Source organism: Canis lupus, chromosome 16 (assembly GCF_048164855.1).
Source record: "Canis lupus baileyi chromosome 16, mCanLup2.hap1, whole genome shotgun sequence".
In the NCBI taxonomy this organism is placed as follows: domain Eukaryota; kingdom Metazoa; phylum Chordata; class Mammalia; order Carnivora; family Canidae; genus Canis; species Canis lupus.
In genome coordinates this window covers 17,486,538-17,503,801 of record NC_132853.1, presented here as the reverse complement: position 1 = coordinate 17,503,801, position 17,264 = coordinate 17,486,538, and the positions used below count along the sequence as shown (strand labels likewise).

Genomic DNA, 17,264 nt, shown 5'->3' with positions numbered 1-17,264 from the left:
CAGCAGAGCTAGGATTTAGAATACAGACAGCCTCGGGGCACTTGGGTGGCACAGTCAGTTAAGCATCTGACTCTTGATTTCAGCTCAGGTTGTGATCTCAGGGTTATGAGATCAAGCCCCGAGAAGGCTTCATGCTTATCTCGAGTCTACTTGGGACACTCTCTCCTCCCTCTCCCCCTCCTTGCTGCACGGATGCGTGCACTCTCTCTCTCTCTCTCTCTCCTAGACGCTAAACCGCTCTCTCTCTCTCTCTCTCCTCTCTCTCTGTCTCTCTCTCTCCTCTCTCTCTCTCTCTCTCTCTTTCACAAATAAATAAGTCTTTTAAAAAAAAATAGAATACAGGCAGCCTAGCTCTACAGTCTATGTTCTTAACCACTACACTATATTGGGTATGCTCCTCGTAATATACTCTTAAAAAATTCAAAGGATGACTTTGAACCCTCTTCAAATATAAAAGTAGGAAACAAGAAAGAAAGGAAAGAGGGAAGGACAGTAACCTCTCGAGATAGATTTGATAGCTTTTAAGCTTTTTGCATAAAGCAGTGTTAGTGAATAGTAAATGAACAGCATTTGTGCTAATTGTTGATTTACTACAATAAATATTATGAAACTCTCATACTTACTATGTAGCCATTATTGAATCAGAGAATTACATCTATTTCCTGGTTATTCTGTTTCTTAGGATTTTTTTTCCTGGCATCATACAACAGTATTATTCCTTTGTCTTTTGTGTTATGGATTAGGAGTTAAATAAAAGGCAGACTCAAAAGGACTTAGAACATGCCATGCTACTGCGACAGCATGAATCCATGCAAGAACTGGAGTTCCGTCACCTCAATACAATTCAGAAGATGCGCTGTGAGTTGATCAGATTACAGCATCAAACTGAGCTGACAAACCAGCTGGAATATAACAAGCGAAGAGAACGAGAACTAAGGCGAAAGCATGTCATGGAGGTTCGACAACAGCCTAAGAGTCTGAAGGTACCTTTAACCTAAAGTTCTTGATAAAAAGGAAGAGATAAAAGGCATTCATGTAAACAGTAAAGGTCTAAGACAGAGGTCTGACATAAAATGAATAGACTTTTTTCTTTTCATTTTAAGAATATTTGGTTAGTTTTAATGTGGAGTGTCCATAGCTGTAGACTTTTTGCTTATGTATTTCTCATTAGGAAAACTTTTAACTGTGGGATGTGCCATAAATAAGAATCAGAATTCTTATTTTAAATGTACCCAAATGTCCAATGCCGTTATTACAGTTAACACGTCAACATGCTAACCTGTAGTCTTCTCTCTGCTGTTCCAAGTAATATGATTTCAGAATCTTATTTACTCTAAATATGATTTATTTCCAGAAAAGATACTGCATTTTTAATCAGCACAGAAGCCAGTGAATAAAAAATGCCTCTTTATTCCCTCTCCCTTCATTGTCTATACTTACATATTAAAAGAAATGAAGGAATTATCACAGTGTTATCCCAGTCCACTTGCTTTCTTTCTTTGCTTGGTAGTGTAGGTACTGTAGCATAGGTAGTTGGGAGATATATATACTTTTTTTTTTCATTAGCACATCAGAGTAGAGCAAGCTGTTATATAGCCTTCCCTCACAAAAAGAAGTAAAGACAAGTATTGGTGATATATAATACCAAAGGACTTTATATTTTATACTTACTTTGAATACAGGAATTCATTTACATAGTATGAAATTTGAAAGATACCAAAGTGTATTCTGAAGATTTCCCTCTTCCCTTGTCTCTCTAGCCAGTTGGTCTAGCCCAGAGTCAACCAGAGCAATTCCAGGAGGTTTTCAAATTTTATAACTTGTAACAAATATTTGAAGGAATACAATCACATTAATCTTAGTGATTAACAGCAAAACCATCCACTGCATAGGCTGTAGTTTGGTACCTCAATTAATTTGTTTATGTCTGCAAACTTTAAACATTTATTTACATCCAGTAAGACCCATATCCCACAGTATTTCCTTTTTAAACTTTACGGCTTTTGGGCAGCCCTGGTGGCGCAGCGGTTTAGCGCCACCTTCAGCCCAGGGTGTGATCCTGGAGACCCGGGATCGAGTCCCACATCAGGCTCCCTGCATGGAGCCTGCTTCTTCCTTGGCCTGTATCTCTCCCTCTCTGCCTCTCTCCCTCTCTCGCTCATGAATCAATAAATTAAAAAAAAAAAAAAAAAAAAAAAAAAAAAAACCTAAATGTTAAATAAATAAATAAACAAACAAACTTTACGGCTTTTATTTGATAATTTAACCATAAAACTGTTCTTTGGGCAGCCCCGGTGGCCCAGCGGTTTAGTGCTGCCTTCGGCCCAGGGTGTGATCCTGGAGACCCAGGATTGAGTCCCACGTCGGGCTCCCTGCATGGAGCCTGCTTCTCCCTCTGCCTGTGTCTCTGCCTCTCTCTCTCTCTCTCTCTCTTTCTGTGTCTCTCATGAATAAATAAACAAAATCTTTAAAAAAAAAAAAAAAAGTAGGGCAGTCCCGGTGGCCCAGCGGTTTAGCACCGCCTTCAGCCCAGGGCATGATCGTAGAGACTCGGGACCGAGTCCCACGTCAGGCTCCCTTCATGGAGCTTGCTTCTCCCTCTGCCTATGTCTCTGCCTCTCTCTCTGTGTGTGTCTCTCATGAGTAAATAAATAAAATCTTTAAAAAATAAAAATAAAATAAAATAAAATAGTTCTTTGTCTTTAACTGTCCTGAACTGAAGTGAAATTCATTAACAGGGGTAATCTGTGTTAAAATCTAGAATCTATACTGTATCCAATTGTAACTCTGATTCCCATGCAACTCCATTCTAAGACTATCTTGAATGAAATATAGAAGGAAAATTAAGATGGTTTACCCTTTACTTGTGAACTGGGGTAAAATTTTACTTTGTTATGTCTTCAAAATAATTAGCATCATTTAGATTAGCTTATGTTGACTCCCCATGTAACTTTTAGTCATTGCTTAGAAAAATTGGAATTATAATGATTTTTCAGATTTATTTTGTCTTTGTAATGAAGAAAATATATACTCTTATGGATACAGAACAATTTCCCACCAAAAGATTTTTTAAACAACATGTCTGTAAGATTAATTATTGTTATAAAGTCAACAGTACCCAGAAGTAAACCAAACTGAAAGCTTGTTAGTTTTCTATAGTCATACCATAAATCTAGTATGATTGTATTTCTCTAAGACTTGAAATAGGTGGTTGTTTGATGTTTAAGCCTTCCTTTCTGTTTCCTCTTGTTGGAACCTTTTTGGTTTGAAAGCTTGTAAGCACTGTATTTAATTTATGCAGATACTATACAAAAAGTGAGCAGAGCAATAATATTTCACAATCATACTCAGACTTTAAATGATTTAGAATGCCTCCTTTGATGACCAGTGATCTCAAGATTTTCCATAAAGGAAATTGTTCTGTTACTTTTGTAGGGAAGAAAATCATGATGTTCCTCTGAATTATGTATATCCGTCTCCTTGCTTAAAGAAAATAGTCTATATTTTAACTCCCAAGTCATCCCATTTTTATTTGCTTAAGTCTTAATAGTTGTGTCTTCCAACTTCCTTCAAGACTTTAATGGGGAGTAGGGGGACTTTAGTTTGAGCACTTATGTTAGTGTGTCATTTCTGTAGAATGAGTTGGGTAAATACGTATTGCCTAAATACGTTTCTTCATCTGCTATCCAGATAATAGTGTTAAATGAGTATAAGTGAAGAGAAACAACTGTAACTTTGTTTTTGTTTTCACTTGGGTTAACTATTGAGGGATATAGTTTATTCTTAGGTATAAGTGTTAACTCTTGTTGAAAAAAAATTTTCAAGTTCTTTTTTCTCTTTAGGCTAATGATATGGAATGATTACAGTTTTCTTGGTAGCATATTTTAAAAATAAGAACTTTTTTTTTTTTAGATTTTATTTATTTATTCATGATAGACATAGGGAGAGAGAGAGAGAGAAGCAGAGACACAGCCAGAGGGAGAAGCAGGCTCCATGCCAGGAGCATGAGGCGGGACTCCATCCCGCGACTCCAGGATCGCGCCCCGGGCCAAAGGCAGGCGCCAAACCACTGAGCCACCCAGCGATACCCAAAATAAGAACTTTTTAAAAGAGTGAATGTTATACAGAGACAGGAGAGAATGTCTAAATTTCATTGTTTCATTCCTAGCTAACTTTTGTTAAAGTTAAAGTTAAAGGAAGAATTTTGTTAACCAAGGACAGTATTTAAGTGTAGTGCTACAAAGCATAATTAAACCCAGAGTTTCTCTTTCTAGTTGGACAATTCTTGACCCTTCACAGAATAAAGTATTATGACTATGATCTAGTGCCTCAGTTGGTATGAAATATGGAAAAGTCTATTTGATGTTGTAGTATTACAAGGGGTGGTGAATAATAACTAGTTCCTTGACAAGTGTTTTACTTTGGTAATATGTACATATGTTGCATACTGAAGCAACTAATCAATATCTGGCAGTATTTACATTAAGGTAAAATAATTTCAAGTGTAGGTTCTGCCTTAGTGGAGTAAATAAATATATTCTCACTTACAGACTCAATATACTTTCTAGAATTATATCTCATCTTATCAAATTGTGCTAAAACCTGAGTTCATAGAATAACCTGTGATTAACAAAAATTAAAGCCAAAACTGTCTCTGGGCTCAATTATTTTATCTCAGAAATATTTATGTAGGGCAGCCCGGGTGGCTCAGTGGTTTAGCGCTGCCTTCGGCCCAGGGCGTGATCCTGGAGACCAGGGATCGAGTTCCACATCTGGCTCCCTGCATGGAGCCTGCTTCTCCCTCTGCCTGTGTCCCTGCCTCTGTGTGTGTGTGTGTGTGTGTGTCTCATGAATAAATAAATAAAACCTTTAAAAAATATATTTATGTAGCTTATCACTCCCAAGGAAGTTGTCCTCTCCCTTGCCCCATAACTTTTGTTTGACCTTTAAAAGATGAGTTAACCTGACTGACTTTCAGGTTTTTGCTTATGGTATTAAAGCATAAACCATTACTAAGTGTGTTTCTACCTAGTTTCAGGTAAAAAGGAAAATTAACTATAAATAACAATATTAGTCAGTTACTAATGCCCTGCTTTTGTGGGATCTGTTATACAGTATGTAGTTAGAGTTAAGATTATTATTAAAAGAAATTGAAGCAAAGTGTCTCAGATATTGTCTGGCTACTAAATGCATGAGAAGAAATTTAATTTTCTGTCATCAATATACATGGTAAAGCTAATTTTAATATTTACTTAGGTCACTAAATTTCTAACAAAATAATAACTATTGCTTTAAGTCCTGTGATAAGTGAGATTATTGATATTTTAATTTTTTTAATTAGAGCTTTTGTTTAAAAAATGCATAGAATCTAGTGGTGTGACCCAATAGCCAAGTGCAAAAGTAACTGCAACCTTATGATCTGACCTTTTTGTTTTTCTTCTCCTGTTTTCCTGGTAGCATTTGTTTTAATGTAAGCCTAAGGTATACCAAATGCCATATATTAAAAATTACATGCATCTATTTTTTTCTTCCTAGTCTAAAGAACTCCAAATAAAAAAGCAGTTTCAGGACACCTGCAAAATTCAAACCAGACAGTATAAAGCATTAAGAAATCACCTATTGGAGACGACACCAAAGAGTGAGCACAAGGCTGTTCTGAAACGACTCAAGGAGGAGCAGACCCGGAAGTTAGCCATCTTGGCTGAGCAGTATGACCACAGCATTAATGAAATGCTCTCCACACAAGCTGTGAGTTTGTTTTATTTAGGCAAAATAAATTTAGTTAGTGCTCCTTTCCCTTCTACAGCAATGAAATCCCAGCAATTAAAATGCTAATTAGAAATGATAGTTCTGGGCAGCCTGGGTGGCTCAGTGATTTAGCGCTGCCTTCAGCCCAGGGCCTGATCCTGGGGACCTGGGATTGAGTCCCACGTCAGGCTCCCTGCATGGGACCTGCTTCTCCCTCTGCCTGTGTCTCTGCCTCTCTCTCTCTCTCTCTCTCTGTCTCTCATAAATAAATAAATAAAATCTTAAAAAAAAGAAATGCTAGTTCTCCTGCAGCTTGGAAATAGTGGTGATGGTCCATAGTCTTCCTGTTCTGAGCATTGCTTAGAAGCATGCATGTGGATATAGAATTCTCATTGATACATTTAGACCTGAAGTTTTAAACAGGCTCTCTGCCAGTGCTCCTCAGGTGTTTAACACTTACCCCAATAACATGTCAAGATTGGAGCAGCAGCCTTGTTAGGTAGTAGAAAAAAGTAGTACTGTATTTAGAATTCAGATGGTCACATTTAATTACAAATATGAAATATTTTTAAAGGGACGCCTGAGTGGCTCAGCGGTTGAGCGTCTACCTTGGACTCAGGGCGTGATCCCAGATTCCTTGGATGAAGTCCCACATCGGGCTCCTTGCATGGAGCCTGCTTGCTTCTCCCTCTGCCAGTGGCGGTCTCTCTTTATGTGTCTCTCATGACTGAATAAATAAAATCTTTAAATAAAAAACATGAAATACTTTTAAAGATTTATTTATTTATTTTAGGGAGAGAGTGCAGGTGGTAGGTGGGTGGAGAAAGGCAGAGAGAGGGGAAAAAAGAAGACTCCCTACTGAGTGTGGAGTCACACTTATGGCTGGATCCCATGACCCTGATACCATGACCAGAGCCAAAACCAGGAGTTGAGCATTTAATCAACTGAGCCACCCAAGGACCCCAAAATATTTTCTATATAAGTTTTGTAAACATTTTCTTAAAGAGCCAGATAGTAAATATTTTAGAGTTTGTAGGGCAGGAGGCAAAATTGAAGATACCATGTGGGTACTTATATAGCCATTTAAAAGATAACTATTTCAAATGTAAAAACCATTCTTGAGGTGCCTGGGTGGCACAGTTGTTTAAGCCTCCAACTCTTGATTTTGGCTCAGGTCGTGGTCTTGGGGTCATGAGATTGAGCCCCCTGTCGGGCTCTGAGCTCAATGAGGAGTCTGCTTTGGATTCTCTCTCCCTCTCCCTCTGCACCTCCCTCTCGTGCTCTCTCCCTCTTTCTTTAGGACAAATAAATTTAAAAAAATTTTTTTTATTTTATTATATTTTTTTAAGATTTTATTTATTTATTCATGAGAGACAGAGAGAGAGAGGCAGGCAGACACATAGGCAGAGGGAGAAGCAGGCTCCATGCAGGGAGCCCAATGCGGAACTTGATCCGGGGACTGTGGGATCACGCCCTGAGCCAAAGGCAGATGCTCAACCGCTGAGCCACCCAGGTGTCCCAATAATTTTTTTTTTAAGATTTTATTTACTTATTTGAGAGAGAGAGCACAGGCAGGGAAGGAATCGAGGGAGAGAGAGAAGCAGACTCCTCACTGAGCAGGGAGCCTGATGTGGGGCTAGATCCTGGGACTCCAGGATCATGACCCTAACCAAAGGCAAATGTTAACCAGCTGAGCCACCCAGGCTCCCCAAATAAATAAATCTTAAAAAAAACAACAACAACAACAACAACTGTTCTTAACTAGTAGAGTGTATAAAAAAGTAAAAACAAAAAAACCCAGGCAACTGCCCAGATTCGGCCAGCAGGCTGTTTGCTGGTCCCTATGCTATAGTTATTTCTATTGGAGAGAAAGTATTCAGAGTCTTATATCATCTGATCATATTCTAGATTTTTTCTTAAGAAAAATGTGGTTTTTAAGGCATCCTCCAGAGAGCTCATGATAGTTTTATCTTCCTAATGCCATCAGTGATTACTAGGCCTTCCTTTTCAGAGATGTTTACTCCGAGGCATGAGAGAGAAAGAACAATTGTGTATCCTACAAAAGAGAATAGTCTGTCTTTTCTCACCTCCTGTTTTCCGTAAGGTAAGGGATAGATAACTCACAGGATATTTTCTTTCTCTCTTTCAGCTACGTTTGGATGAAGCACAGGAAGCAGAGTGCCAGGTTTTGAAGATGCAGCTGCAGCAGGAACTGGAGCTGTTGAATGCATATCAGAGCAAAATCAAGATGCAAGCCGAGGCACAACATGATCGAGAGCTTCGAGAACTTGAACAGAGGGTCTCTCTCCGCAGGGCACTCTTAGAACAAAAGGTATAAGTAATACGAGGAAGGTAATTGTGCTAGTGTTTGCTTTCAGCAGAAGCATTCTATAAATATTTTTTCATATTGATAGGTGGCATTAGATTGTTTTCACAATACCGTGCTTCCTTAATTCTAGTTTTGGTAGTGTTTTTCTTTTTCTTTAAAATTATTGATTCAGTAATGAACCTTATAATTATTGAGTACTAAACATCAAGGGGAAATATAAGTAGTAATTGCTAGAGGAAGGAATATGGAATTATATGAATTGGGAGAGAGTAGCTCTAGCGTGATTCTCACTTATTTTATGTACCTCACTCTAGGGAGATTGGAGAAAAACTTGGATAGTAAAGAAAAAGAATGTTAGTAATTGCCTTATTTATATTTACTTATTCTTTGTCAGATATATTAAAGAATCGAACTAGAATCCCCAAATTCATTTCATCCTTTAAGATAGTAAAATTGTGTGTGTGAGTATGAGTGTGTTTGGGGGGAAAGAATGATGGGCAGATTTTTAAGACATTAAAGAGGACACTATTTGTTGTTAGAAGCATAGTTGATCCTTGAACAATGTGGGGGTTAGGGGCTGTGACAACCTGTCCGGTTGAAATTTGCATTAACTTTTCTTCATGTATAAAAGTGACCAGAAGCCTTACAAATAACATAGTCAATTAACACATATTTTGTATGTTATATGTATTACATACTGTCTTCTTACAATATAGTAAGCTAGAGAAGAGAACATACATTTACAGTATTTTACTGTATTGGAAAAAAATCACATGTAAGGAGAAACATGTAGTTCAAACTCATGCTGTTCAAGGGTCAACTGTAGTAGAATATTCAGGATTCAAAGCTATGTTTAAGAATTCCTGAGCCAGGGATCCCTGGGTGGCACAGCGGTTTAGCGCCTGCCTTTGGCCCGGGGCGCGGTCCTGGAGACCCGGGATCGAATCCCATGTCGGGCTCCCAGTGCATGGAGCCTGCTTCTCCCTCCGCCTGTGTCTCTGCCTCTCTCTCTCTCTCTCTCTGTGTGTGTGTGACTATCATAAATAAATAAAAATTAAAAAAAAAAAAAAAAGAATTCCTGAGCCAAAGAAAAAAACAAACAAACAAAAAAAGAATTCCTGAGCCATGGGATCCCTGGGTGGCTCAGCGGTTTAGCGCCTGCCTTTGGCCTAGGGCATGATTCCGTCATGGAGCCTGCTTCTCCCTCCTCCTGTGTCTCTGCCTCTCTCTCTCTCTCTCTCTCTCTCTCTCATAAATAAATAAATAAATATTAAAAAAAAAAAAAAAAGAATTCCTGAGCCATAGTTCCCAATAGCTGGTATTGTCTTAGGTCCAATGTAAGTGAATATTTGCCTAATAGTCTTGCCTAATGAAAGTTGTCATTGTTTCTGGATAAAAATACAGTGTCTTCTCATATTAAAAAAATTCACATAACTAAGATGTTACTATTTCCCAGGACAGCTGTCTTTTATTACTCTAGCTTCTTTGAGAGTTATTTGGCTCTAAAAATTATCTCCGTTACGTTTCTCATTCAAGGTGAGAAAGACACATAAATTTTTTTTTTAAATCTAGTTTTTCAGATTTTATAAATGTGATTCCAATTTGAACATTTAAAATTCAGTCCGAAGTTCTGTCTCTTATGCTTCAAAATTATCTAAAAGGATAATCTATAATATTTTAGAAATAATATCGGGAGAAATATTGGTACTATTAAAATGTATTTGTATTTTTAGCTCCATCTAGTGGTTCAGAATTTAAACAGTGCTAATTAGTATCTTAGTTAGGTACAGTCTTTTTTCAATATATGAACCAAAGTCTACATGTTCTACAAAGCCTGTTTAAAACTGATACCCACTGGAGAAGGTACAGTGGTACTCTCATACACTGTAAATGCATTTTGAAAAGCAATTTGGATGTATATATTGAGCTTTGAATTGTTAAGCATTTGAGACTTTTAGAATTTGGCCTAAGGAAATCCAAAATACAGGGAAAATTATGCATATAAATGGTCGTTATAACATTTTATAATGGTTTAAAATATCTAACCATTTTGGTTACTGGAGGGGAAGTGGGCAGGTCAGTGGGGGAAATGGGTTAAATGAGTGATGAGGATTAAGTGCACTTGTGATATATCCGGTGTTGTATATATATAAGTGATGAATCACTAAATTCTACACCTAAAACTAATATTACACTCTATGTTAACTAACTGGAATTTAAATAAAAGCTTGGGAAAAAAAATCACCTAACCATCTAAATAGAGATATAATTAAGTAATTATGGCTAAGCCAATGAAATCTTGCTCAGCCATTTAAATGATGGCTACAAAGACAGTATTAATATGGGGAAATGCTTATGATGTATTGAATGAAATCAAAAAGACAAATTACACTTATAGTGAATTGAAAGAATGTTAGTGGCTATTTAATACAGTAGATTTGTTCTTTTTTCTACTTTACTTTTTTAAATATTACTTTGGATAATGGAAAATACTAACGATTATTTAGTATTAAAAATAATTTAAAAAACAATAGGATGATAATCTGTAGTGCTTTGAGTTGCTGCTTGATTTTTAGGGCTAATGGTTACATTTCAAATGAAGGGCATGACTGTGAAGCAGTTTGAATCAGTTGGCAACTGCCAAATCCATGTACCTTCCCTATAAAAACTTTGAAAAGTTTTAACAGCTATTTTTCTGTACCTTGTATTTACTGGTTGTACAGAAAGGAAGCAGCCGTCTGAAAATACAGATGGAATCTGAGTGAACATTAGTTGTTTATAGATGAATAATAATTCTGTTTAAAAAAATTGTTTTCGGGGGCAGCCCAGGTGGCTCAGCGGTTTAGTGCCGCCTTCAGCCCAGGGTCTAATCCTGGAGATCCAGGATCGAGTCCCATATCAGGCTCCCTGCATGGAGCCTGCTTCTCCCTCTGCCTGTGTCTCTGCCTCTCTCTCTCTCCCTCTCTGTGTCTCTCATGAATAAATAAATAAAATCTTTAAAAAAAATAAAAATGAAAGAAAAATGTTAAATCCCATGTGAATTTTATACATGCATGAAAAGTGGTAGTATCTCCAAAGTATAAGTGGGCTTTTTTTTTAATTATTTCATTTAGTTTTCTCTCAATATTTTACAGCATCAATAACATAGTTGGTAGTTTTTAAGTAAGAATTGGCAATTAGAACACTTTTTAGGACCTTTCTTTGTGGAACTGAAAATATTCATACAAAAATACCGAATTTGATTTCAAAGGAAATTGGCTGGAAGATCCTCTCAAAAGTCTTAATTACAGTAACTCTTATCAACCCAGTGAAGCCACTTTTCTAATTTACAAAAACTAAGTCACAGGTTTTATGTTTGTTTATTTATAATTTTAATTTTTTAAAGTCACAGGTTTTAAAAGAAATAGGAATTAATGTAGCCCATCATAAATCTTAGTTTCATTTTTATATTATTGAAAAATGTTCTGAGTTTCTTAAATGACAATACTAATCAGCAAACAAAACTGAATGCATACTACATAAAAGGTTGATAAGCATTAGTGTTTAATATTTTTGTCACGAATTTCCTTCAGACAATATGCAAGACATTCAGATCAGTTATATACTCAGCACATTCCCATCATTAATTAGATCCCTTGAATTAAATGCTTTTAGTAAGTGGATTTTTTTAAGTTTTACATTAAAAATAGTTAAAAGATAAATTTGAAGTTCTTTGAATCCCTAGAGATACGTAAATTCTTTTTATATGGATTTATAGGATTTTATATGTAATTATTAAAAGTGAACATTTATTTTATTAAATACACAATCATTTTTCTTAAAACTTGATAAGTTTAAGGGGCACTTGGCTGGCTTAGTCATGAGAACATGTACCTCTTGATCACAGGGTTGTGAGTTTGAGCTCCATATTGGGTATTGAGATTACTTAAAAAATAAAAATCTTTACAGAAAAAAAAGCTTGACAAGTTTAGAAAAGCATAAATAGAAATTAAAATGTCTGTAGTCAGGGGAGCCCTGGTGGTGCAGCAGTTTAGCACCACCTGCAGCCCAGGGCCTGGTCCTGGAGACCTGGGATCGAGTCCTACATCAGGCTCCTGCATGGAGCCTGCTTCTCCCTCCTCCTGTGTCTCTGCCTCTCTCTCTCTCTCTATGTCTATCATAAATAAATAAATAAATAAATAAATAAATAAATAAATAAATAAATCTTTTTAAAAAAAATGTCTGTAGTCCCACCACTCAGAAATCACCACAGTTTGGGATCCCTGGTGGCGCAGCGGTTTGGCGCCTGCCTTTGGCTCAGGGCACGATCCTGGAGACTCAGGATCGAATCCCACGTCGGGCTCCCGATGCATGGAGCCTGCTTCTCCCTCTGCCTGTATCTCTGCCTCTCTCTCCCTCTCTCTGTGTGACTATCATAAATAAATAAAAATTAAAAAAAAAAAAAAAAAGGAGCCTTGGGGACTCCTTTAAAAAAAAAAAAAAAAAGAAATCACCACAGTTAGCAATTTTGATGTCTTTCCCTCAAAAGCACTCTTGTCTAATCTTAAGTTCTTCAGCCTTCACATAAAACGCTCACTCTAAAACTTTGTAACACTTTAGTACCTAGAAAATTCAATAATTTCTTTTTTTTTAAAGATTTTATTTATTCATGAGAGACAGAGGTGGGGGGCAGAGACACAGGCAGAGAAGGAGAACCAGGTTCCATACAGGGAGCTCAGTGTGGGACTCGATCCCAGATCCCATGAGCACACCCTGAACCAAAGGCAGACTCTCAACCACTGAGCCATCCAGGCACCCCCTTTCAATAATTTTCAAACTCTCCTTACTGGAATCTGTTCTGGCCAAAATACTTATCATTTTCCCATGTCTTTGCACATGTTCCCTTGGCTGAAAATATTTTTTCCTTCCCTTTCTCTTCCTGGTAAACTTGTATTCTTCCTTCACAATCCAGTCTCTGCCACCTCCTCTGGGAATACTTTATTTACACTTATCTTTCTCCTTTATAGAGTCAATCACTCCATCTCTTTTTATTTCTGCTATACCTTGTTAATCTGTTATTATGTCTTACCACATTCTATTAGGACTTTTTATTTGCATGTGTCTCCTCTGCGAAACTTCATATTTTTTTTAAAAAATTGGAACTTCTGAAAACTTGATACATAAAAACTAAACTCATTTGTTGAGTTCGATTTCTGCAGAGAGCAATAAGTATTGGTTTAAATCCTCAACAACCTTGATAACTGATTTAATGCTCCTTTTTAAATTATTTCTTATTTTTAAAAAACTTTTTATCATGGAAGTTTTTTTAAGATTTTATTTATTCATGAGAGACCCAGAGAGAGAGAGAGGTAGAGGGAGAAGAAGGCTCCCCATAGGGAGCCTCATGTGGGACTCAATCCCAGGACCCTGGAATCAGACCCAAGCCAAAGGAAGACACTCAACCACTGAGCCACCCAGGTGCCCCGATCATGGAAATTTTCAAACGTATACAGAAGTAGGAGGCATTAGTACAGTGCAACCCCCAAGTACTTAACCACCCAGCTTCAATAGTTACCAATATTTTGCTAAATTTTTCTTATCTATCCCCCTGCTCCACATATACAATTTTGTGGTAGAGGCAGGAGGTGAGGAAGAAATTTCAGCATACCACCATTTGATTCCAAAAATGTCTTAAGTTGGTTTATTTGGATTGGTTAAGTCCAGATATTACATTTTAGCTAATTATCTTTTAAGTTTTTTAGTCTATAACTGATCCCTGTCCACCTTTTTTTTTTTTTTTTAATTGAGGATTGGATCATTTGTTCCGTAGGAATTCTCACTTACGGATTTGGCTTATTTCATCTTCATAGTGTCATTTAATGTAGTCCTCTCTTCTTTATTTCATATTTCCTGTAAACTGGTAATTAGGTCTAGAGGCGTGATTATATTTAGATTAAACTTTTTCTTTTCTTTAAAAAATTTTGCAGGGAATTGTCATAAGGGTTATAGTGTACTTCCTGTTGCATCACATCAAGAGATACATAATGTCTAACTATGCCACCTTTAAGTGATTTTTTTTTTTAAGATTTTATTTATTTATTCATGAGAGACACACACACACAGAGAGAGGTAGAGACACAGGCAGAGGGAGAAACAGGCTCCATGCAGGGAGCCCGACATGGGACTCCATCCCAGATCGCCAGGATCAGGCCCTGGGCTGAAGGCGGCGCTAAACCGCTGAGCCACTGGGGCTGCCCTTTAAGTGATATTAATATTGATCAGGGTGTTCAGGTTTTGTCAGTATGATCATTCATAAAATCCTCCAACTTGTGGATGCCTGGGTGGCTCAGTGGCTCCTTGCAGGGAGCCTGCTTCTCCCTCTGCCTATGTCTCTGCCTCTCTCTTGTCTCTCATGAATAAATAAATAAAATCTTTTTTTAAAAAATCCCCAACTTTTTTCATAGTCTTGACTTTATGTATTTTTAATATTTAAAAAATTGTATATACAATCAGCTGTATTTATTTGTAATACTTTCAGTTTTCCAGAACTGATTATCATGGCTATTCAACTATGAATTTTTAGCTATATAAAATCTCCTAACTTTTCAATGAAAACTTTTTAGTTTTTTTGTTTGCTTTCACTTAAAGTTTTGGTCTATCTGGAATGTAGTGTAGGATGGAATTCTATTCCCATTTCCTTCCAGATATTGGCCAAATGTGCTTGTGCTGTTTGTTTCTCCCATTAAACTAATTACTGCTTTTGTCTTGCTGCCTACAAAGAGGTGTCTGGGTGGCTCAGTCCATTGTCTCCCTTCGGTTCAGGTCATTATTTCAAAGTCCTGGGATTGAGCCCCACATCAGCCTCCCTGGTCAGCAGGGATTCTTCTCTGTCTCCCCCTGCCTGCCACTCCCCTACTAATTTTCTTTCTCTCTCAAATAAACAAGTCAAATCATAAATAAATGCAAGCCTACAAACTGAGATCTTCATTCTGTTTCACTAAGTATTTTGCACCAGTACCGTATTTATTTTAAGATTGATTTATTTCTGAGAGAGAGAAAGAGAGCAAGCACAAGCAGTAGGAGCAGAGGGAGAAAGAATCCCAAGCAGACTCTGCACTGAGTGCAGAGCCCAGTGTGGGACTGGATCTTATGACCCTAAGACCACAACCTGAGCCAAAGCCAAGAGTCAGATGCTCAACCGACTGAGCCACCCAGGTGTCCTTTATATTTATTTTATTAGAGTGACATTATGGGATATCTGATAAGGCTAGTTTCCCCCTACACCTTTTCTTTCTCATTTAACTTTAATGGATTAGTAGGTATTGATCATAATTGCCTTGATTTATTATTTCAATAGAAGTACTACCTTTGTTTTCTGTTTTTTTTAAGTAGGCTCCATGCCCAATAAGGGGCTTGAACTCAAGACCCTGAGATCAGGAGTCATGTGATGAACCGACTGAGCCAGCCAGGTGCTTTTAAGAACTTGATTTTAGGGGTGTCAGGTTGGGTCAGTCAGTACAGCATGTGACTCTTTTTTTTTTTTTTTTTAAGATTTTATTTATTTATTCATGAGATACACAGAAAGAGAGAGAGAGAGGCAGAGACACAGTCAGAGGGAGAAGCAGGCTCCATGCAGGAAGCCTGATGTGGAACTCGATCCCGGGACTCCAGGATCACATCCTGGTCTGAAGGCAGGTGCTGAACCGCTGAGCCACCCAGGGATCCCCCTACAACATGTGACTCTTAATCTCAGGTTCACAAGTTCAAGCCCCATGTTGGACATGGAGCCTATTTTAAAAACAACAACAACAACAACAACAACAACTTGATTTTAAACTGAAACTAGGGATCCCTGGGTGGCGCAGCGGGATCGAATCCCACATCGGCCTCCCAGTGCTTAGAGCCTGCTTCTCCCTCTGCCTGTGTCTCTGCCTCTCTCTGTCTCTCCGTGTGACTATCATGAATAAATAAATTTAAAAAAATAAAAAATAAAAAAAAAACTGAAACTAATGTAACCCCAACTATCTGCAAATGAAAAATAATATTTTTCATATTTATTTTTCATATTTATTTATTAAATAACAAACAAACATCTTTAATTTTTAAAAAGAACTTGATCTTAGGATGCCTGGGTGGCTCAGCAGTTTAGCGCCTGCCTTTGACCCGGGGTGTGATCCTGGAATCCCAGGATCAAGTCCCATATCGGGCTTCCTGCATGGAGCCTGCTTCTCCCTCTGCCTGTGTCTCTGCCTCTCTGCCTCTCTCTCTCTCTCTGTCTCTCAATAAATAAACAAACAAACAGATTAATTAAAAGAACTTACACATTTTTAAAAAGATTTTATTTATTTGAGAGAGCGAGTGAGCACAAGTGGAGGCGAGGGGCAGAGGGAGATGGAGAGGGAGATGCAGACATCCTGCTGATCAGGGAGCCCACTGTGGGGCTGGATCCTGTGATCATGACCTGAGCTGAAGGGAGATGTTTAACCAACTGAGGTACCCCTGATCTTACACGTTTTAAAAATATAAATTATGTACAATTTCTACAGTACATCTCTTTAAATTTTTTCATACAATTTTTTAGTTTTTATTTATTTTTAAGTAAAAATAAAATACATTGGAGAAAAATAAAACATAAGGCTGGAACTCATGACCCTGAAATCAAGAGTCACACACTCTTCAGGGGCACCTGATGGCTCAGTCAGTTAAGTGTTGGATGTCGGACTCTTTATTTCAGCTCAGGTCATGATCTCAGAGTTGTGCGATTGAGCCCTGTGCTGGGTGTAGAGTCTGCTTAAGATTCTGTCTGTGTGCCTCTCTCTTTCTCTCTCTCTCTTTCTCTCTCTCTCTTTCTCTCTCTCTCTCTCTCTCCCTCCCTCCCTCCCCGTCACCCCCCCCCCCCCTTCTCCCTCTGTCTCATCTTAAAAATAAAAACAACAACTGGGACACCTGGTGGCTCAGTGGTTGAGAGTCTGCCTTCAGCCCAGGGTGTGATCCTGGTGTCCCGGGATCAAGTCCAGCATTGAGTTCTCTGCATGAAGCCTGCTTCTCCTTCTGCCTGTGTCTCTGCCTCTCTCTTTGTGTCTCTCATGAATAAATGAATAAAATCTTTAAAAAAAAAAAAAAAAGTTGGCATGCTCTTTAGACTGAACCAGCCAGACTCCCCACATCTCTTGAGTTTTTAAATGTCTGTCCATAAAGTAGCCAGAAT

The 17,264-nt window shown here is 37.8% G+C and overlaps 1 protein-coding gene across 2 annotated transcripts in view; it reads left to right on the top strand.

The window, feature by feature from the left end:
- Positions 1–17,264, top strand: part of TAOK1 (TAO kinase 1) — a 158,677-nt gene that overhangs the window by 132,143 nt on the left and 9,270 nt on the right. For both annotated transcript variants that reach the window (XM_072779213.1, XM_072779212.1), the window contains exons 17-19: positions 744–983; positions 5,536–5,748; positions 7,898–8,080. In XM_072779213.1, the coding sequence (XP_072635314.1) occupies positions 744–983; positions 5,536–5,748; positions 7,898–8,080 (636 nt within the window). The remainder of the gene's footprint in view (positions 1–743; positions 984–5,535; positions 5,749–7,897; positions 8,081–17,264) is intronic.